This window comes from Epinephelus moara, chromosome 3 (genome assembly GCF_006386435.1).
Source record: "Epinephelus moara isolate mb chromosome 3, YSFRI_EMoa_1.0, whole genome shotgun sequence".
NCBI lineage: Eukaryota > Metazoa > Chordata > Actinopteri > Perciformes > Serranidae > Epinephelus > Epinephelus moara.
The window spans coordinates 5,939,769-5,961,749 of record NC_065508.1 but is presented as its reverse complement, the minus strand read 5'-3'; the positions used below and the strand labels follow the sequence as shown (position 1 = coordinate 5,961,749).

The window sequence follows — 21,981 nt, the reverse complement described above, 5'->3', positions numbered from 1 at the left end:
CCAACTACGTCCTCGAAAATGACTATTAAGATGACTAATCTGTCTAAAACGCACTTCACTCAGGCAGAATAATCTGGTATAGAAAATTATACCACTGAATTGCAGTGTATCCATTATGTGCTTACGGGAAATAAGCCTTTCATGCGAATGGTTTTGATGTATGGTATGATACATGTATCAATGCATGTGTGGCCAAGACCGAACAAAGTCTGTGGACACTGAAACTTTACAGCCTTATAGCTGTTGAACCTCTTGTTCCAAAACCACGGTCATTATTGTACTGCTAGATTGGGCTCCACTCCTCTGGGAAGACTTTCCACTAGATTTTGGAACCTGACGCGAAGTTCTTCCACGCCAAACTGGGAAAATACTCCTTATGGACCTGGCTTTTTGCAGGTCATGTTGAAACAGGAAAAGCTCTGCTCTAAACTGTTGCTGTGTGCTGCAGCATTGAGATTTCCATGATTAGGATAAAGTTGCCAATAGCTCCAAAATATGAAAAATTAGCCCCAGAGAAAAGAAAAGAAAGGAATGGACACAGTGTCCACATACTTTTGGCCATCTCATGATCAAGTCAGATTCTTGGATGCTGTAAATGTTCAGCTGCAATGGTCTTACTGTACCTTCCTGCTATATTTGTAATGCAATATGTTGTTTTTAGCTTACATTACACTCAATGCAGCATTATATACTGTACTGGTCTTTAAATTAGGAAAATACGCATCCAGAGGCATGCAACTTGTGGTATATGGGGCTTGTATTTAAATATTTAAGTCAGAACTGTTCAGTCTTGTGTCACTCACCTGTGGCAGTTGCCATAAGTTTACAACCCACGACAGTTTGGTTGAGCCGTGGTTAACTTGCACCGCAGTGACACACACGACACGAGACAGAGAGCCAAACAGTGACTTCATGGTGTGTGGTGTCTGCTCAGTGAGAACTGAAATGGTGAGATACAATAATCCAAAATTGCGTCTGAAAGAAGCAAAAGCAAAACATGCAACATCTTGAGTTACTGTTTGTGATGCGAGTTTCATGGCAACATTAATCCAAAAGCAATCACACGTGAGCAGCGGTTCAGGATTCAGCGTGTTGGTGCACTTTCTTGTGAAGGTGTTTTTTGTTCTCTGCAAGTCTGAGTTTTTAAAAACCTCCACGAGACTGGAAAAACGATGATTATGTCCTTCAGGATGACATTGTGCAGCTGCACTGTCAACCATTTTTTTCAAAGCATTTGTACTGAAGGTACTTGTCCCCGACTCCAAGCAGCCATTACTTTTGATTGATATCAGTATGGTATTAAAATCAATCTGCAAGGACTTGAAACACACTGAAAATATGGTCTATATATCTATAAATAAGTAGACATACACTGGTAGTTTTGATTTTCAAACCATATAAATTAATGGAAACAAAATGGCTCCCTGGAAGACTGAAAACACATCAATAATACTCACAACCAACTGGTATGCTGTAGAAAATGGTCAGCAGTAATGGAAAGCACACACACCTGATCTGTGTGGGCTGCTGTCTTGTTTTCGGGGTGCAGCAGCTGCCTTTACACCCAGAGAGATAAACGTCACTCTGCAGTCTGGTGCTGTCCTAATAGACCCCTGCTGCTATTGTTTGATTACAGGCTCAGTATTGTTATATTATAGAGTCTAGGTGGTGCCTCTGAATAAACTACAGGTTCGGATCTAAACAGGGACTCGATGTGTTTATAGGATGCAGCAGCTGTAGTGCAGGTTTCAGGATCAGACGAGCTGCTGCAGGGAGCTGGCAGCAGCAGCAGAAAACTAACAGAAGCTGAGCAGCACTGTTGTCAGCTGAGGGAGGGCTTTGGTTTAGCGGTGCTTGTTTTGTTAATTAGGGTACACGAGATGGGCGGGGTTGTAGGGGCTATTCAGCTGTCAGCCACAGAAATGTAGTGACATCCAAATCATGGCTTCAAATACACATTTCTGCCTTTTAATTATGCCATGGTGGTATTTTGCTAAATTGTGCCTATCAAACACTTTGATGAAATATGTCACTGTGGCTAAATGCTGTATCACCCTAATGAAGACAGCTTTAATTTTTGAAAGCAGGGTAGGTGCTGCATCCTTTATGCAAGCATTAAGCATTCTCGCAAATATGATTTGACTCTCTGTTTCTTTATTTGAGTTTCATTATAGCCCACTACCTCAGCCATGGCCGTATTAACCTCTTAGAGGGCCTCAGGGCAAAAGATATGCTGTTGGGCCCCCATTGACTCCAACACCTAAAGGCCCAGACACACCAAACCAAAATCAAATAACTAGTGGTGACGAAGGCTGACTTGAACACACTGCAAAGACTACAGCCAAAGGCCCACTAGCACGTCTATGGCTGCTGAGAGGACATAACTTTCCATACCAGCAGGGGGCAGTAGTCTGAAGAGCGACAGCTCAGATTCAAGGCTGGTTGGGCAGTCGGCAGTGTTGGAAAAACAAAGCATATTTCCAGTGTGTCAGCAAACAATAACACAAACAATTATGAACTGTTTCTGCTAAAGTGCTAAATGGCTAAAAAATAATCGTAGGCCTACCTAAAAAATCAAGTCTGTTTTGATTGCCTCTTGACTTAAGCCATTTTGTTTACATTCCTCACTTCCACTTCTCTTCTTGTGCGCTGAGCTGAACTGCCAATCAGATTGATTTCATTCATGGATGGGCTCCACCATCTTTGACGCTATCTCAACATGCAGAATCAGCTGAAAAAGATAAGGTTCTACGAGGGTGTGGGACACATTGCAAAGAGGGGGATAGATGCTCACTGACGGCACCACATTGACCAACGCCCGATTTGGTGTGTCTCAATGCTCTCAGCTTCAGAGTGGGTTAGTTTGCTGTCATTTCATTCACCAAAAACAATTTTAATGAGGAATGTGCAGCAACATGTGAGCACAATGCAAATTATAAAATATAAAAGTCTCAAGACTACATTTATAATAATAATGCAGGACCAGCCTTATAGTTTACATTCAGTGGTGCAAATTTGTAAAATAAAAAACAAAAAACAAATTTGCAGTTAATCAAATTTCCAAAATCCAGGGTACAGTTTGGGACTTTCGGGCAATTGCCTGCTTTGCCCAGCTGATAATTCAGACTTGCCTCAGTACACTGATGTCAGGAGGAACACACTTCTAAAGAGGGCTCCTAGAAAGCTAGTATTGTTATTTCAAAAATAGAAATACAAAATGAAATATAATGGAGTAGTTAAAACCTAAGCTTGCTAGCTGAGTTTTCTTTGAGTTACAAGACTAATAATAAAATCTCTGTGAGATTTTTTAATTCCTGCATTATTTCCTCTTCAAGCTGTCTTGATTTCAGTTAAATTGCTGTGATCGTGAGGTCAGTGTGACTGCAGTCCTCCCATCATGATGCTGTAACCTTAAATTGTGGCGCTGCAGATTATTTTCTTTAATGATGAATCTCCTAATTATTTCCTCAAGTTATCAATTAATCTTTTTTTATTATTAAATGGCAGAAATCGGTGGAAAAATAGCCATTCTAATTACCGAGAGACCAAGGTCTTCAAAAACTGTTTTTAAATTTTTTTTTTTAGTCCAACCAAGAGAACCAGAGAAGATCAGTAAATCTTCAACATCTGAATGTTTGCCCTTTGTTTCAATTAGGGCTATTTGATTATCAAAATAGCTGCTGGTTCGTTTATTGTACAACTTGTTCTCTTTTTTTCCACCTTAATTTTTTTACACTCTGTATCAGTGGTGTGTGTGTGTGTGTGTGTGTGTGTGTGTGCATGAGAGAGAAAGAGCTGAACTTCACAGGAAACACGTGATATTACCTCTGTGTACTCAATTAAGTCATTTGTATGTGAGCGAAATAATCCTGACTTGCACCCTTCAACACACACACACACACACACACACACACACACACACACACACACACACACACACAGGCTCATCAACACAACACACGTGATTACATGTTGCAGATTGTATTCTATTTAAACCTATTCATACACTGCATCTCTAATAATCCAGGAGAAGTGGGAACTAGAGAAACACTAGTTCAAATATTTACCGGCAATAAAGCGGCGTGTTGAACTTTGCCCTCCAGGTTCAGGCGCGTTCACGGTGCCGCGCGCTCTTATTTATAACCGGAAACGAGTATTATGGGTAACATTTACTACGGCGTGCGCGCTTTGTTTTTGTTACGAATCACTATGCGCCTCCAGTGCGCTTTGTCCTCTCGTCAAACATTCAAATCAAAGCGGACAGTTGCAATTACAGCCGGTGCGCATGCCCGCCCTGAGTAAACGCTCTGCCCCTCCGTGCGCGTGGGCGCGCCCAAGGAAAGAATTCGAAGCCGCGCGCGCTGCTGATGTTGCTGTTGTGACTTGTCATGAATGGTGAACCTCAACGACAATGGGGCTTCAGTGAACCGGTGACGGGGTTAGTGTTGCAGAAATAGCAACAGCAGTGTGTCTAATAAAAGTTATACGAAAATATTATCACCCTATATGATCATATTGTATTATTATGATATTATATTTATCGTGTGTGGGACATGAAATCCCCCAAACGCAGCTAGGGTCTACATAAAATCACCTTAGGCGTTACAGGCTCCTCACGTGAAGGTAAAAATATATAGGAATATTATAGGAGATGAATTCACAAACAAAACACGACAATGACATGAAACTTTTGAGTGTCAGAAACACTATGGAAAATATTAAAGGGATAAAATAATACAGGTCAAAATAAAATATTAGCCCATATGAATAGTATGGAGGTAGGACTAGAAGAAGATGACTACAAAATAGCCACCATAAGAAAACCAGATTGACACACACTGGTAAAAATGTTATAGGAATATTAAAGTGCCATCTGAGGGAAATACATGCTAAATGTTAGGGAAAAATATTAAATTATAATCCCTATAGGAGACTTTTTTTCTAACCGGTGCCTTAATATCTTATTGAAATATTAAAGAGTACAATTACAAAAAGCCTACATAAGATACAAAAAGTTACCTTTGAGTGTCAGACACTGTGTGAAATATTATAGGAATAGATTTGTTTCCATAAAGGCATCATATTATAACATAAACTCACTTTAGAGTATCACACTCACACTCACACTACAAGTCAAGATAAATTATCATAGGAATATAATTTTTCTAAAAAAAAAAAAAAAAAAAAAAGGCTCCATATTTTAACATAAACTCACTTTATAGTATCAGAGACACACTAAAAGTCAAGATGAAATATTTTAGGAATAATATAGAAGTAGGAAGTTACCAGAAAGCCATTCCAACATATTTTGGGACTCTGTAAACTCACTTTCAATAGTTAAGATAAGAGATCAATTATTTTAAAGCCACCATAAGGTCAAGAGAGACTCACTTTGAGTGTTGAGATCTGATACAAACAGGCACCATAAGGTCAAGATAAACGACTTTTAACTGCCCTATATAGCGCAACAATGGGTATATTGGAGGAATCTGTGTGTCAAAAATTAAAAAGTTAAACTCACTATGTCTGCAGACAGTGGTTTACATAATAGGGTTTGCTGACTTGTAACTGTAGGTCTAAATCAGTGTCATATTATTCAAGTGTCATTAGGCTGTTGTTATTAGTCATTAAAAGCCTGTTTTGCATTGGAGAGTTTATTTAAGTGTTGCCTCTAATCCCAACATCCTCCCCGCACAGAGCACTATCAGTTAAAACACACACTCATTACTGCTTCATTTCTGCTGCGCGCTAATATCAGTCTGAGCTGTGAGTAATATAGATATGGGGATTTCTGCAGGTGTCAGGAAACAAGATATGGTATTGATTGAATTCATTTTGTTTGCGCGTGGACAGACTTGGCGCGGAGTTGTCGCCAAAGAAAGATGCGTTTTGTTCTAGGAGGTGTTGGACGTATTTTGGCACTCAGTCTGTTTCGGAGTTTCGCATTTGTGCAAGTAAAAAAAGCAGAATAAAGTGGCTTTAACTCGCATATGTTTACCTTTTTTCTGCGATTAGTGTAAAATATACACGTTGGTTATACCTGAGGAGGACACGCACCATGTTCCATTAAACAGGAGTCTGTTATAGGCTTGTATGCACAGGTGAAGGCGCGTGCCAAACCTCAGCCTGAGTGCCTCTAAATTAAATCTTGTGTTAAAATGAGAGCAAAAAATCCGTAAAAAATAAATCTATTTGCACTTATATTACAAAACAAAACGGATGCAGGACTATGTACTGTATTTAATATACTCACCCAATAACAATAGCGCATAATAATAACTAAGGTTTTACACAGAGATCCTGTTAATTCCTAGAAATGTAGATATTAAAGCCCGGAAATTTGTAAGATGCGTAAAAACGCCGGTGGATTTAGTTCCCTCTGCTGAGAAAGTGCAATTAGATGTGCAATAAAGTGAGGAAAAATCAGTAATGCAGGAGTAAGCTTCAAAATGAGCAAAGTAAAAAATAAAACATGGAGGTTAAAGCCCAGATAACTACAGGCTTGTCCCATTAATCCTGCGAAATCTTAATATTTTTTAGATAATCCCTTTAAAGTGAGTGGATCAATAGGCCACGGAGATTTAGCCAAGGTCTTCATTTTGCTCCTCTTTGGGGGGAAAAAGCTGCGGTTTGTCTCGTTAAACAAAGACTCCTCTAAAACATACTTGAAATAAACCTCTCTTTTCCTGGAGTTTATTCAAACAAACATGTTACCATAAACACATGAGGACTTTGAATCACCTTTTGTATACAGTTTAGGCTAATGAACTTCTGCAAAGTCTTACATTATCGTACAAAACACGTTGCACTCAAGTTTAAACATGCGGGGTTTTCTATTTCAGCAAACAAAAATGCAAAACAAACAAAAAAACATTTCAGAGTCACTGAACGGGAGGCGTCATGGGGTCAAACGGGCCGGTGGCACCCTGCATAGACGGTAAATAGAAAGCACACAGAAGCAGTATAAAATATCTACAATATAGGCTAGATTTCTTTTCTCTTATTGAGTCTGGATTCATGATAAACTCGACACTTTATTTTTTTTTCTTCTTGCAAATCCTTGTTGAGGTCGAGAACCCTTCCCAGCCAGTCTTCAAAAGCAAGCAAGCACAAAAAAAGAAAAAAAAATCCCATTGTCTGTTTCATATGTTAGGCCTGTATATATTTACATTTATATATGTACAATGCAGCAATGTAACACGTCTTCATCATTTAAAAAAAAAAAATCCAAAAAACCTGGACATTTCAATTGCTGTGCAAGTTCATTGGTAAACACACATATAACCCGCATAATCCATTTTTCTTTTTTTTCTTTTTTGAAAAATGATTGCAACTAATCCAGTTTAGTTGTCTTTGACTTTTTTTCCCATCCGCAGGTAGCCTGTAAGCTCTGACACCGTGTCCGTTTATCACATATATATTTATTTATAACTGTAACATTCAGGCCGCGCGTCTGGCCCGTCAGCTGTTGTACTGACAGGCGTTCAGGCTCGAGCCGGGGCTCTGCAGGCCGCTGTATCCAAAAGTTGGATGCTGTTTGGATTTCAGTCTGAGCGTGGCCAGGCTAGAATTGCAAGTGTCCCGGTAAACGCTGTACGGAGAGCCGGGAGGCCCGTACGGACACGCGGACGACGACATTGCTGAGTTGATGCCGGACGTGCCGATCCCGTTCAGGTTGCTGATGTTGTTAAGGCCCGGGGTGGGCATCCCCGGCACGGCGGAGTGACCCATCCCGGAGGCCATAGTCATGGAGGAGATGGAGTTGGGCGCAGAGAACATGGACTGAGAGGTGAGGGGGCTCATGGAGTTGAAGAAGGTGAAGTTCTTGGTGGACAGCGGCGCCGGGGTGAGGCCCTTGTTGGTCCAGTTGTTGTAGGTGTAAGCCGGGTACATGTCGTCATAAGGCTGCATGAGGCCGCTGAACTGCGGCAGGTAGCTGTTCTTGCACAGGTCCATCTGCTGGTTCCGCTCGCGCTTCCTCCACTTGGCCCGGCGGTTTTTGAACCACACCTGGAGGACACACACACACACACACACACACACACACACACACACGGTGTGAGCACTGTGGACACTAAGGAGCTGAGTCACCCGAGGAGTGAGCGGGTTCCCGGAATAGTCAAACACTTCTTGATTTTATTTCTGCCATAAAATTAAGTACACTTCTTTAACTTATTCTCTTATAGCCCCAAAATCTCCACATTTCACCAGCAAGCTATGTGGCATTATTTTATCTTGTAATAAAATCCAACCTTCCATTAATAATAATAATAATAATAATAATAATGCTGTGCTGTTTTCTCTAAATATGATAAATTGTATTAAATACTAATGGAATAAAATTTCTGTACACTTTTAGAACCCCAAAAGATTTGTTTACAGCAATTTGTAAACACAGAAAAAAGGCCCAGTCTCAGTTTTGCTCATTTGTGGAACACACACACACACAGGTTTAATTTTTTTCCGTCATAGTCTCCATACAAATGTTTTATGGTCAGAAAATGTTGCATTTCTAATACAGAAAATTACACTTTTTTTCCAAGTGAAATGTGGCAGTTTTAAAATGGGAATTATATCAGAGCTGTTTTTTTCTTCCCCTCAGTGAATATCTCAAACTAGACTTGGTCCTTATTGTTTTTCCAAAAAATCCTCATAATCAGTTCGTTTTTTCTGCACCGGGATAAATTAGATGAGCAGCTGCTGCAGTCTCAATACTTCACAGACTTAAACTTTGAATTCATCCAGTAAAATTCACCTTGAATTTGCTCCAAATAACCAAAAGTGAATATGGCTGCAGTGGGAGGTGAAACAGTCACTGCTGCCTTTTGTTTGCATGATATTTAACTTCATTTTGAGTTGTTATTTACGCAGGAGGTGTTGCATGAGCTCTGATGAGTGTGTGTGTAAGGATAGAAACACAATTAAATGACTCATTTTTGTCCACAATTATCGCATATATTTTTTTTAAATGAAATATTCTGCAGGAGAAAATCCGTCTTGTAGTGAATTTATTTTCTATTTAATTCCTTTAAAAATGCACACGGGTTAAAGCAAATGAGTCAGATGAAGTTTGTTGTTTAAAAAGAAAATGACATCATCTAGCCTAAATAAAACAATAGCAACAACATAAATGTGTGTGTGTGACTAAAGCCAGAGCCAAGCGTGTGTTCAAACTACTAATTATTCAGAGTATTTGTTTTAATTTGCATTACTACACGTCTAGCAATGGAATGTATCAGTATGTAGGTCAGACATCCCAAAAATAAAACCAACAGGTTTACAGCATGAATCAAACAGGCGCAGGAGATGACTGTAAATGAATCAGAAAACGCGCCTCTGGATATCCTCACGCCTTATCGAAACCTGACAAAATATCCGTTAGTCGGCACTCTGCGAGTCATTTTTAATTCACAGTAGAAACAGTTTACAAGTGGAGATCATCAGACGGCCCCGCGGAGGCTATTTATAGTGGTGCAGGGAACAGGGTGCTGCGGACAAATTGTCCACAAAGACATGAGCGATGGGACGCGGAGCTGAGGAGGAAACAAGCAATGTGAGGCTTCAGTTTCCTGCACAAAGCGGGGAAAAAAACTTTGGTTGTTTAATTGTGGCATGTTAAAGAGAAGCCTCGTTAGAGCTGGATAAAAGACGTTTAAAAACAAAAGCTGAGCCCACACATATCATTCAGCCTCTATATATTATCTGCCAATCTCACCTGAACGCTGATGACTTTAAAAGGTCAAGTCCAGACACTTTGAAATGTCAAAACATTTTAATAAACGCTCAGATATGAATCAGAAATATTCCGGCTGTGCTGTGTGACGCCACGCGCTTTACAATGTTTTCTTTTGACCCCGCCAAAATAAAAGACTGCACTGTTTGAAATGCACCCTGCCTGGCTCCATAAATCCAACACTCTAAACTTGTTCTGAGACTTTTTTTGTATGAAAAAGTTTTCCCTCTGCACTTTAAATAGCTGTATGCATTTTTTTAATGCAATTTGAGACGGTGGATTTTGCAAGGACGGGCCGCCAGGCGCCAGTTGCTGTAAATGAAAACCAACTGCAATTGTTTTGTGTTTAACACACGCTTCTTGCATCCGCTTTTTTTTTCCTCAGAGAAAAGGGCAGCCAGCGTGAATACCTATGTGTAAAAACCAACCGCGTATAGTGATGAATCCAACATGTTTTAGTCACCCGGAGAAAAAAAGCAGCTTATGGGGTCCGTTATTTTCTACTTTAAAGGGGAGCTATGATTATAAGAATTCAAATACAAGGATTACTACAGATTAAAGTAGGTTATATGAGATTGATATTTATCAAATATTCCCCCCATGTTGTTAAATGTATTGTCCTGATGCTTAAACATCATCCCTGAATAAAAATAATCACACGCTGTTCCTATTCATCGCACAGCTCCAGGTAGATTTAGCTGCCTGAAGCGTCTCCTCCACGAGGACAAATAAGGGTCCAGACTGGTGATGATGTCATCAAAAGACAAATCCTCCATTGGCTCCATTAGCAGCGCGGATACACACTCAAAAAAAGAGATGTCATTTCCAACAGATCCAAATACTTAACGACAGCTTGCATTTCTGCTAAATTTTCAACATGAGATGTGTCGACACGAACGTGCCGTTTTGGTCCTGCGTGTGTCAGAAATGCGCGCGGTGTTGAGAATTACGCACGTGTTTTAATATTGAAAGACTTAAGTTTTGGATGCACCGCAGCAGTCAGGGATGACTGCAACTTAATATGTGTTAACGCTAGAAAATCTCCCAGCTTTTTTTTTGTGAGCGGATTTTCTGCAGCGTGTCTCTGAATTATACCACACTTTATTTCTAGCCGTCTGAGCTGTTAAAAGTCACTACAGTAATTTACATGGAGTGTTATAAGGCTGGATTTTCACTTTTTCATGCAGCGTAGCACCACGGAGGAAAGGCGCACGGGGAAAAGTGACACTGCGTAGACCTTAATATGATATATGATAAGGACTTTGTCCTGATATTAAAAGGAAATACTGGGAGAATGAGTCTGTGTTGACGTCATCAATGGATAGTTTTATACTGTGTCTTTCAAAATTGCTCAGGTTTAGGCAAAGCAGTGGTCAATTTTGCATCCAATTGTTAGTTGGAGCAAGACGTAATTGTGCCCCTGACATTAAGCCATAAATTCCTATTTTTTTTGGGACTTTTTTATTTTTTTAGTGTTAGAATTAATCTTTGCTTTGTTAATTTTCTTAAAATGATTTAAGTATCTAGTTTCATTATTTCTTTGTTTCATAAGTATTTGAGTTGTGTCATTTATTTAGGTAACTGCTTTAGAATTCTCTCACCCACAAATGCTGTTATTTCTTTGTCAAATCATCTTTACGCACACATTACGCACGGCCGGCTGGCCTCTTACCCGGACTCTGGCCTCGGTCAGGTTGGTCCACACGGCGATCTCCTCCCTGGTACTCATGTCCGGGTAGCGGTTCCTTTGGAAAGTGGCTTCCAGCTCCTGCAGCTGCTGGCTGGTGAAGTGAGTCCGCTGTCGCCGCTGCTTCTTCTTCTTGGGATCATCCGCGTTCCCGTCATCGCTCCTGTGTTCAGCGTTCCTCTCCTTTTCTGTGGGTCATAAATCGGGTCGAAGTCATTGTAAGTTACAGATATAGTGCTTTGAATAACATGCACACAAGGGGCATTTTTGCATTTTTTGAAAATGAGCATTTTCACCTTAAAAGTAAAACGTTTTAGACTGAAATTAGGCGCACCAACGTGCAAACAAAAAAAGACAAAAACGAAAGCTTTGTGTCAGCTATAAAAGAAACGGCCTGTCAGAATGAAATAAGCAACACCACGGCTATAAATAAATTATTTACAGAGCTGTTCATGAAAAATAAGCCTCAGAAGAGAAGTGACAGATTAAAGCCAAATATTTACAAACAATGTCTGTGAGTTTTGTATCGATTCTGTCAAACACACTTAGATGTGCCTCACTTTATGCTGACAGATCAATATTACTTTCTTTACGACTGCCCACTCTTATCTCCCAACTGCTATCTTGCATTCGTGTTCTCACAACATTGCCTCATTAAACTAAAAGGTCAACACGTGCAAAGGTTAAACACAAAAAGGGGGAATAGTCATTTAAATGTTTGCCAAAAATAAAAAGCAACCTAAATCTTAAAGCCACGACATCATATTTAATCCAAGCCCCATAAATAATTTCAACAAAGGAAATAAATGACATTCAACCATGTTTGCTATTTCTTCCTCATATGGAGTGAGACAGAGGAGAATTTTTTTCTTAAAATGTGGCCAAGTTGAAAAACAAAAAGCTTCTCCAAGAATTGTTAATAGAGACCTTCTGGCTTTCAGTTTAGATTGGTGGATGGGCTCAATATTTATAGTTTGTTTTAATGCATTTACTGACAGCAAGCCAGGCTGCTCTGCACATTTTTCCCTGACAGCCCTCGGGATCCTGCCAAGTGTTTGGTTCAGCCAGCGCAATAAACAAAAATGGGGTGTAACTGCACCAAAAACTGGACTATTTCCTCTGTTCTGATGTATTTATGCGCATAAAACTGGAGAGCAGAAACACACCACACTAAGGTTTACTGCAAATGTGTTTAGGTGTATTTTATCCATGTGCACGTTGCATCGTCACACACGGAAATAAATCGTCATTGCAGTGAGAATAAGCAAACACTGGGACACAAGTTAAGCAAAATATTGTCTCCTTTCCCCCGTGGCGTTACACTGCCGAGATGCCTCTGTGACAGCCCACCGCAAAATAAACTGTTATTGCACTCAGAAGAAGGAATCGAGTTGCTAAAAGCACTCTGACTGTGTACCTGCCAACTCTGTGTCTGAAGACTCGCTGCTTGAGTTCTCTAAAGTTTCTCGACTGCTGTTTGAAGTTCTCGGTAAATGAAACGCGGGGGCCACGTCGCGGGGCGGCGGTGCTCTCACTGCCTCTGCGATTCTGTCCAAATTCATCCCACCTTGAAGAGAAGGATGCGTACAAAGAGGAAACGGGGTGAATCCTTGGGGTGCACAAAGCTTCCCTCAACAGCTAAAAATCCACCCGCTGCCAGACACACACCACGACATGAGAGGATGAATCATACAGGGAGAACTTCCACGAGAGTTTTGTTCTTCCACGAAGAAAAGACTTAGAGGGAAGAAAAAAAACCACACAGCCCCCTTTCCTTCCTCTACAGCAGTGACGGCCCAGTGCGCTCTCCTTCTCTCCGCTGCAGGGGAAAGCTTCTGCCCGCTGTGACCGACAGGAAGCTCCGGCTCTCCAACCCACACATGAGACACACCCATCTGCTGCGTTTAACCTCCCCAAAATGAGCGAGTCCCACCCACTAAGCCTGCCCGCTGCAAGAAAACATCCACCCAAACAAGTCTGACGTAAGGCTAAAACAGATTTTTTTTTTTAAAAAAAGGTGCTATTCATTTATCAGACGTTTGGATTTGTCACATGCAAATCAACAAGTGTATTCAGTCAAATGAAGGTGGAGTAAAAACGTTAAAGGCGTCCGATCTGAACAAAACACTATTCCAGTTTGTGAATTTACACGTTAGAGTTGTACATTGTTAACAGACTCACACAGCTCAAGAATTAAACCGAACGGCTGGTTTACGCAGACATTTTTTGCAGCGTTCAATTTCTTTTTTCAGTTGTCGGGAGCGCGCAGTGCAGCGCTTTGCTCTTTAGGAGTAAAATGGGCCTTTTATTCGAGCAGGCATGTTTGAAATGTGTCCAGCGCGGCGCAGCTGGGTGCGCTTATACACACACGCACCCACACAATGTATACCTCGGATATCTACTGAGCTGAATAAACATTTGCCATCCAACGCGGGCCTGCCCAGTTACTGTTTCCTCAGTTTGAAAAGTGCATGGCGATATGGTGATCATTGTGTGTATGAATAACGACACGCACTGTAAACTGACAAGTGTCGCTCTATCAGCTCATTGTTTCGCTTTGACAAATAAACAATCAGGACTATTAAAAGGCAGACCAGAGCTCCCATTGCTCAACACACGGGCTGCAGTGTGTTTCTGTTGCAGGACAAACATCAGGCTGTTTTCTACCAAATAAATTAGGGAATAATAATCTGCTGACTGCAGCCGATCTGTCTGCGCTGCGCTCCCCGACAATATAATCAAACAATAATAACAACTTCTTCTAAACCCAGTGGTCTGACTGCTCTGGAGGATCCCAACCTCTCAGCATAAACTCCCACTATGATTGATGGTCCGCCAATAATGATCTAATTACAGATAACCTGAATGTGGCTACTGATAGCGACACGTTTGCCTTCGGCCCGTTTTGTTGACGCTGGCGCACAAATGGCACCCAGAGGTGGCCAGTTGCGGGCGCGGCGGTCATCACTGAATAGGCGGCATTGCGCTTTTGGAGACTGACCGTAGGCTAATAGAGGCCACTTCAGATCCAAACCAAATCAAGCTCTGTGGTATAATTTGGATGGAGTTGTGAAAGAGCCGTAAGTGAATTTGAAAATCAAAACTTCAATCAGATGTTATCATTTCAAGGTGTTTTCTGGTCCAATTAGCATCTGTCATCCTTCACACGCATGCACGGCGCGCGCACTGACTCACAGCGCAGTTAGAGTGAACTGTAACCCACTGAACATTCATAGGCCTGTGTGGCTCTCCACAGAGCTCCGTCCAGATGTTGATCTCAGTGTGTGCTGCAGTGGAGTAAAACGTGCAGTAAAAACTCGCAGTAATAGACTACAACAGCTGCAGCTGAAATTAGACCTTTTTTTTTTAAACAAACTTCTTTCTTTGTTAGAAAACGCAGCAGCGCCTGCTGGTCACAACTGAGGCCAAAAGTCTTAATTTTTAATTAGGCTAAAGACAGGTTGGCGCCAGGTGAGGCCTCATTGTAATGGTTTAAGAGCTAAGTAGATGTGGTGCATCTTTGCAGCCTGGGAACTCAGGAATGGGATTTGTTCTTATTTCAGAGCAATAAAGGGCAGTCATTTAGGCTGTGATTTTTACGCAATGTTATTTGGATATCTACGTGTTTGTAGTAAACCTGACCTGATCTCATTTCAGTCTGATTGCGCATGTGTAGACCAACAGCATAATTTCAGGCTTGAATCGTTTACTGCAGATGTATAGAGTCTCTGAATAATGTTTCTTCCACTCAAAACAAGGCAACCATTTACCAAATGAGTCACAAACTTGTTCCCATTACATCTATGTTTTTCTTGAATTAAGTATTTTTTTTTGCAAACTAATGAAACAAAACAAACTGTCCAAACAAAACGGCAAAATTAATCTTTTGGGGGATTTGAGTGACTGAACCGCCAACCAGGAAAAGACATATTTTATGGTGTCTCTGCGTAATTACGCCTAAACAGAAAACCAAGTGCAAAACACAAATCACATTAATTTCTAATACACGCTGGTAGCTTTAAGTTTCTCCTGCAATATGAGACCGGCTGACCTGCTGACTTGCTGTGGCTCGGCCTGCACACTACATGTGTCGGGTAAATGCGCACCGGCTAGGGCCTCACCGTCTGAAACCCGGACTGTCACCGGCGCCAGTCTCGAGCATTTTCGGCCTTTGTATGACAGTGACTTCTGACATGAGATCCCCGTCCGACCGGAAAACTCCCCCGAAGGCCCTTTCAAAAGACAATTGTGCAAGCTCTCAACAATCACTTGGCTTTTTCCATGTATATTTGTTCAGCCTCTCTGCACAGAGCGTGTTGTGAAGAGAATGGGGCTCATACAAGGGCCTGTATTATTTTCCTACACATTATTTAAAGGCATGCCACATTAGGGAATTTGAATATCTAAAAATTGAATTAAGCAATCCAGTGATTTTTATTTTTCTATCAGAATTATCATTACACTGCTCCAGCATGCGCCATCGTGGCCTGTTGTGTGCAGCAATAGGCCTGTAACAAGTTCCTCCCTCCACATATAGCCTACTGAAGTGCCCTTGGGCAGGAAACCGCTCTTCCCTACCTGCTTTTTCACTTTCTGAGCTGCAGCCAAGTGCGTAAAATGGTTTTGAGACGATACTTGGCCCAGAAAACGTCAAATTCAGCTGCAGCTGGTGACCCGAGCACGAGAGTAAGCGGAAGCGGGATGCGCTGTGTAGGGCAAGTGATGCATTTTGTATAAAGTGACCTTGAGGACCAGGTGATCCCATTGTGTCAGCAGGTGCTATTTACTATGCAGGCTGGGAAGATTGAATGAACTGAAACTCTAAATCGGTGCGTGTTAGTTGGGGGTTAGTGGGTACATTGCGTATCTGGGAAGTGTATGCGTATATGGTGATTTAAAGAGCAGCACTGCAACTGTATCATCAAAAAAGAACTGAAGTCTTTCTTACTAAGTTTAGGGAAAAACTGAAGTAAAATACTGGAAATCCTGCAGGCCTGTTAGGGAAATCATAATTTGGATAGTGTTGTTCAAAAAGTCCTTTCCCTAATATTATATTAATATAACAGCAACACTACAGTAGAGCAAAATTCACAATAAACCCACTGACCCTTAAACTCCCCACAGGAATATTAAAGGATTTACAGCACATGGAGATTTTCCATGGAGGGGCTCCTGTGATTCTACCTTCCTCTGTCCTCCAGCAGATATTACAGGCTGATAGATGGGGGTAATCTAAATACCCAGCCTCCTCAGCCTGCGTCCCTGCCCGCGTCCTGCTCCTCCTCTGCTCTGGAGGGCACTTGCGTGTGATGGATGAGTTAAAAAGCCTTTCCATCCGGCAGGACAGGTTAAAGGCCAGTGGAAATGCAAACACTCATATTTTTCCTCCAAGAAGTGAAAATAAACTCGGCGACCGCCGTTAATCACACACCAAACACACGTAAAAATACAGCCTTGGTGTATTTTCTTTTAAACTCTCTTTACAGTAAGGCAACCAAACAGAGTGAAGCTGGAACCACGGGGGGCAAAAAACAAAGCATATAGAAAACTAAAGCAGGCGAGGAGGCTCAAAGGGAGGACAGCAGTGGAGATGTAACCGGACACGGTGGGTAACTGGAGAAGGACAGAGCTGATTATTTCCTTGGTGATGGGTTCTCTGCTTGGTCCAAGGCCTGTTTGACCTGGAGCCTGACAACCAACAAACAACCTGGCAGAAGGGATGCAGGTGTAAATAAAACAACAACCTATAATGGTCATCACAGGGAAGACTCAGAGGAAGAAGCTTAAAAAAATGCTGTAAAATGTCGGATTTTTTTCGGGTTTCCAATTAAGCCAGCTCAGCATACTGTACGTCACAGTGTGTTTACTGTATGTTTCCCCAGAAAAGCAGAAGGTTACTGTGGTTTTATTGACAAAAAAAAAAAAAAAAAAAGTTGGTGACTTGCGGTGCAATTAGTCCTCAAAAATATATCTGTCACACACGAAAAGGAGATTCTTAGTCACGAATCACGACTGCTTGGAAAAAAAGATCAATAAAACGCACATATGTTTATTACCAACATAGATTCCACTGTAACTTTAATGAAGGTCCCTTTAGCCTGACTTTCCTCCCCCAGCACAAACAGCCCCAACCTCTGTCAGCCATAGTCTTTATAATAATTATGCTTCCAGCCTTTAAATTGAGGCTGCTTCATTATTATAATGATGATTATTTACTGAAAGAATTTAAAAGGATTGTACACAGCTATGTCTCCGCCTCACGTGCATGTCTGGCATTTTAATGTCCTTAAAACAGCGGATATTTTCCAGAGTTCTCACGTCTCCATTTTTTGACGCTCTCTGGTCTGTGATTAAATCCAGGTTCACAGAGAACCATCTTTTTTGTTTTTATAATATAAGAACTTTTTTTTTGCTTGCTGTATTTCTGGCTTGATGTTTTTCTACTTTTTTGTGTTGTCCAAATGCAAAAACGACTCACCAGGAAATCATTATCCTCCAAACCAGACGCACAAACTAAAGCAGAAGACAAAATAAATATATATCTCATGTATAGGCTACATTGTTGAAAATGTTGTTTCAGTCTGCTTTCATTTCATTTCCGCACGCGTACATTTGCATCTCATTATCCGATATTTCCGCACATCATCATGTCGTAAATGCCCTGCGCATTAATTCAATGCATATCAGACATATTGCGTCTAAAAGCAGATGCCTGTGCACACGCACAAGAGCAAGGTCTGACCCTGCGCCAAAACGAGAGTAGGTTTCGACATAGACTGCAGCATCATTTTGCTTTACGTCAGTTTCTAGTTTTGTAACTCAAATGTTCTCAAAGGCAATATCGTTATTTAACAGCTGTGAGGAGGCATACCTGGGTCCCCACAAGAAATCACATTCTTCGACAGATTCAGTTCCATTCCAGTTACCTGGAAAACACAAGAAGAAAGTTGCATCAGGAGAAAAAAATGCATATCAGACTTTAAAAAAAGCAGTCAAATACATTACTTTCCCTCTCTGCCACCCTCTTTAACCAAGCAGTATTATTATTATAATCTATATTTTTTGGTAATACACTTGATAAATTGAATTTAGTTCAAAACCAGCAGCCAATAATCCAGTTATATGACGTTTCTCGCAGGAAACTTAAAATATAAGTTGAATTATTTTTGCATTATTTTCTGAATTCTCACTGTTACTTTAAGAAAATTGAAATAATAATAATGATAGTAATAATCATTACTATTATTATACAAGAAAAATTCAAGGGCATCGCAGCCAAAACAAAACAATTCAAAATAACTTTACTAAGCAACAACCCCAAACCTTCACACATTTACACTGTCATTCTATTTTATTATGAAACGTCTCCACGCAGACNACACACACACACACACACACACACACACACACACACACACACACACAGAGCCCCCTCTTATCTGCAGGAATCCATTTGCTGCTTCTATGTCCTCAGTAAATCTTTGCTCAGCTCCCCTTTGTCCCTCCATGTTCACACGCTTCAGTGACGCGCACCCGCCGGCACTTTATATTCATTTGGTTCATTTAAGGAGTGAGTCAGAGATTAATTCAGAAGTGCACTTGCAAATAATAAAGTGGTCTTAATGCTACATCTGGCTGACACTGATGCTCAGACACCTTAAATAGCACTGACTCTATTTCAGCTGCTAACTGTTGATATTTCGCACACACGCTGCGGATGATTCTCCAGAAGTCACTGCTGCTGTGCGTAAAGCTGCATCCCCTCAGCCGCCGGCCTCTCTTCGGCCACTACAACTGCTCTGACCCCATCTAGCCGACAACATGCATTTCTCAATGGATACCCCACTTGTCAACATTTAATTTTCTCCATCATTCTTAACACGGACTCGTGTGGGACTCATATTTGCACCATCTGAAGCGTAAAACGGCCAAGAGCGAGATGCCAGCCAACCTTCTGAGCGATCCTCTGAGCTAAGATGAAGCAACCCGACAGCCCAGGTGTGTTTTACTCACCAGTTGGTCCCCAGTAGAGGCAGAAGACAGAAAAAAAGGAATAAAGCCTCAGAGTTTCCCCATGCAGGTGTTCGGTAAATCCACTTTATGCGTCGGCTGCGCGTAAACGCTGCGTCCGCGATAATCAGCGCTTTGGTTGCATCTCTGCGGCGCTGCTTTGGTTTTCTTCGCCAGCGCTCTGCAGCACGCCTCGCGGTGACGTCACGACACCTCAACCCCCCCCCTCTCCCCCTCCGCCGCCGCCACCACCACCTCACCTCCCACCTACCCCGTTGTCATCCTCCTCATCCTCCGGTACCTCCAATCTCCTCTTCATCACAATGTTTTTTATTTGGTCTTTATCATGTTTTAACCCTCATCATATTCCACAATCTTATCCTCATCTCAGTCATTCTCATCTTCATCATTATCCTCATTATCTTCTTACCAAAATGTATCCTCCATTCTCAGTTTCTCATCTTCATTTTATAATCTATTTTCATCCTCATCCTCATTTCTAAACTCCAATATGTGAACAACGATCAGAGAGAGAAAAATTAAAATATAATAATATATACTTGTAATATGACGATGATGGTCCTGGTGACTGTAGTATTGGCATTAATAATAATAATGATAATTTTATTAATAACAACGCCATTTATATTTATACTTTACGCCACTATACTTTTAGAAACAATCCGTCTTGTGCAATATTTCCTTTATTATTTGTACATGTGAAATGTGACAACGGCTGATGTAAAGTTGAGAGTTTTATGAGCTTGTCATTTTCAGTCCATTTTTTAAACCGCTTTTCTGTAAATTCGCAGAGGTCGTTGGACCTCAAAAACTGTTCGGCGTCTTAAAAAATGAATTTGATCTGTGCCGTCTTATTTGCGTTTAAGAATAAAACACACAGCCGACATTTTATTTAATCATTTTACTGCTGTAGATTTTTTTTTATTTGATTCATTTGAGCTAATTTTTGAATGTGATTTTCACGCACAAAAAAATCACATTTACTCGTGCAGCTGGCGGCAGTCCAAATCTATAAATAGCCTAATTCATTTACAGCCGGTTGTTTTTACAGATTAGTTGGGTGCGGCGCTAATAATGTTTGTCTTCTCCACAATTAATTGATTCGGCAAACAACATGCCGTCTGATTACACTCTAAAGCCCTTGTTAATGAGTGATTATTTAAACAATCAATTGTTCATATCCTAATATTTACATGCAGGTTTAAGCAACGTTTTGTTCTGCTGTTGGTTTGACATACATCAAAACATTTTTGATTGCGCCAATATTTTATTTGTTCTGTGGCTTAAATGCTGGGAACGCGGCTGGAATTATAGATTTTGCATTTAAATAAAATTAAATAAAATATAGTCACTCAGAAAATAATGAATGTTTCCAGGAGAAAGGATGCTCTAATGGAAACATCCAGGCCTTTGTGCGTCTTTGAGCTGTTGTGGCGCAGCGGCGGAGAGACTAAGAACCAAAACACAACCAAAACGAAGGAGACAAAACATTGTTATAAATCCTTTGGCTAACGCAAATAAACTGCTGATTCGGGTCAGGTCTTAGGCGCTGCAGGGCGGGTGTATTAATAGATAAAGACCTAAAAAGGCAAGTAACACAGTAGGCCACAAGTTACCGAGATTAAAGTAGGTTTAGACTGTAAGCCGTGGGCGCACTGGATCACTGATTAAGACTTTTAATAAATAAAATGGAAATCAAACAATATAATATTAAAAGATAATTTAATTTAATGTCACTGAAAAGCCATCATAAGTGGTGTTTTTATCATCATCCTTAAGGCAGAGCTGATCTTTGAACAGAGACAAAAACACGCTCTCAGGCTGCATTTTAAACGTCCACGACCAAGATGTACAGCCCACGCACAGCCAGTCCCACCACTAAACCACCACAGCGTCTGTGTGGCAAAGAATATTTCCAGCTCCACATACTTGGTTTACGAGCTCCTTCTTTTGGCCTGAGACATGGGAGAAAGTGTGAAATTTGTCCCACCCTTACACTTTCCTTTTTAACTCGGCCAAGAGCTGCGCACGAAGCAAAGCCCGGCTCTGAGAGAGGGATCCTGGAGGGATTAAAGGGGAGCTGCGGGCCTCCCTCCAGGACACGGACAGACCTCCTTCCCATGGTGCCTCTCGGAGACACCGAGGGCTCTCTCACCTATCCTCACGTCAGCTGTTCTTCTTTCCAGGAGCACATCAGGTTGCTCCTGTATCAAAATGGAAGTGTAAATATGTGTACTGCACGTATGTGTGAGATGCAGTGATGCAATAGCAGGACTTGAATCTGTGCAGAATTGGAGCCACAATACAGGTGTGTTCTTGTGACTCTCATTATAGGCCACAATACTGACCCCAGCGCCTCGGCATGCAACTGTATCCACAAAATAGTAATAATATTATGCAAAATCAGCCTGTGTAATTGTCTACCTGTGAGGCCTGCATTGCTAAATAATGAGTCTTTCACACACAACACACACACACACACACACACACACACACACACACACACACACACACACACACACACACACAC

General features: G+C 41.2%; 1 protein-coding gene across 3 annotated transcripts; it reads right to left on the bottom strand.

Annotated features, from left to right (window-relative positions):
- Positions 1–6,679: 6,679 nt before the first annotated feature.
- Positions 6,680–19,596, bottom strand: pitx1 (paired-like homeodomain 1). Of its 3 annotated transcripts, XM_050041187.1 has the most exons (5): positions 19,434–19,596; positions 18,292–18,346; positions 12,838–12,987; positions 11,406–11,608; positions 6,680–8,010 (listed from the first exon to the last, which is right to left on the bottom strand). In XM_050041187.1, exons 2-5 carry the CDS (start codon positions 18,335–18,337, stop codon positions 7,462–7,464), a joined length of 948 nt encoding a protein of 315 aa, XP_049897144.1. In that variant the 5' UTR covers positions 18,338–18,346; positions 19,434–19,596; the 3' UTR covers positions 6,680–7,461. The 3 variants fall into 3 exon arrangements, with proteins under 3 accessions (XP_049897144.1, XP_049897146.1, XP_049897145.1); XM_050041189.1 differs by lacking the exon at positions 12,838–12,987 and having other exon boundaries at positions 19,434–19,595; XM_050041188.1 differs by lacking the exons at positions 18,292–18,346; positions 19,434–19,596 and adding an exon at positions 13,089–13,303.
- Between the last annotated feature and the right edge of the window lie 2,385 nt (positions 19,597–21,981).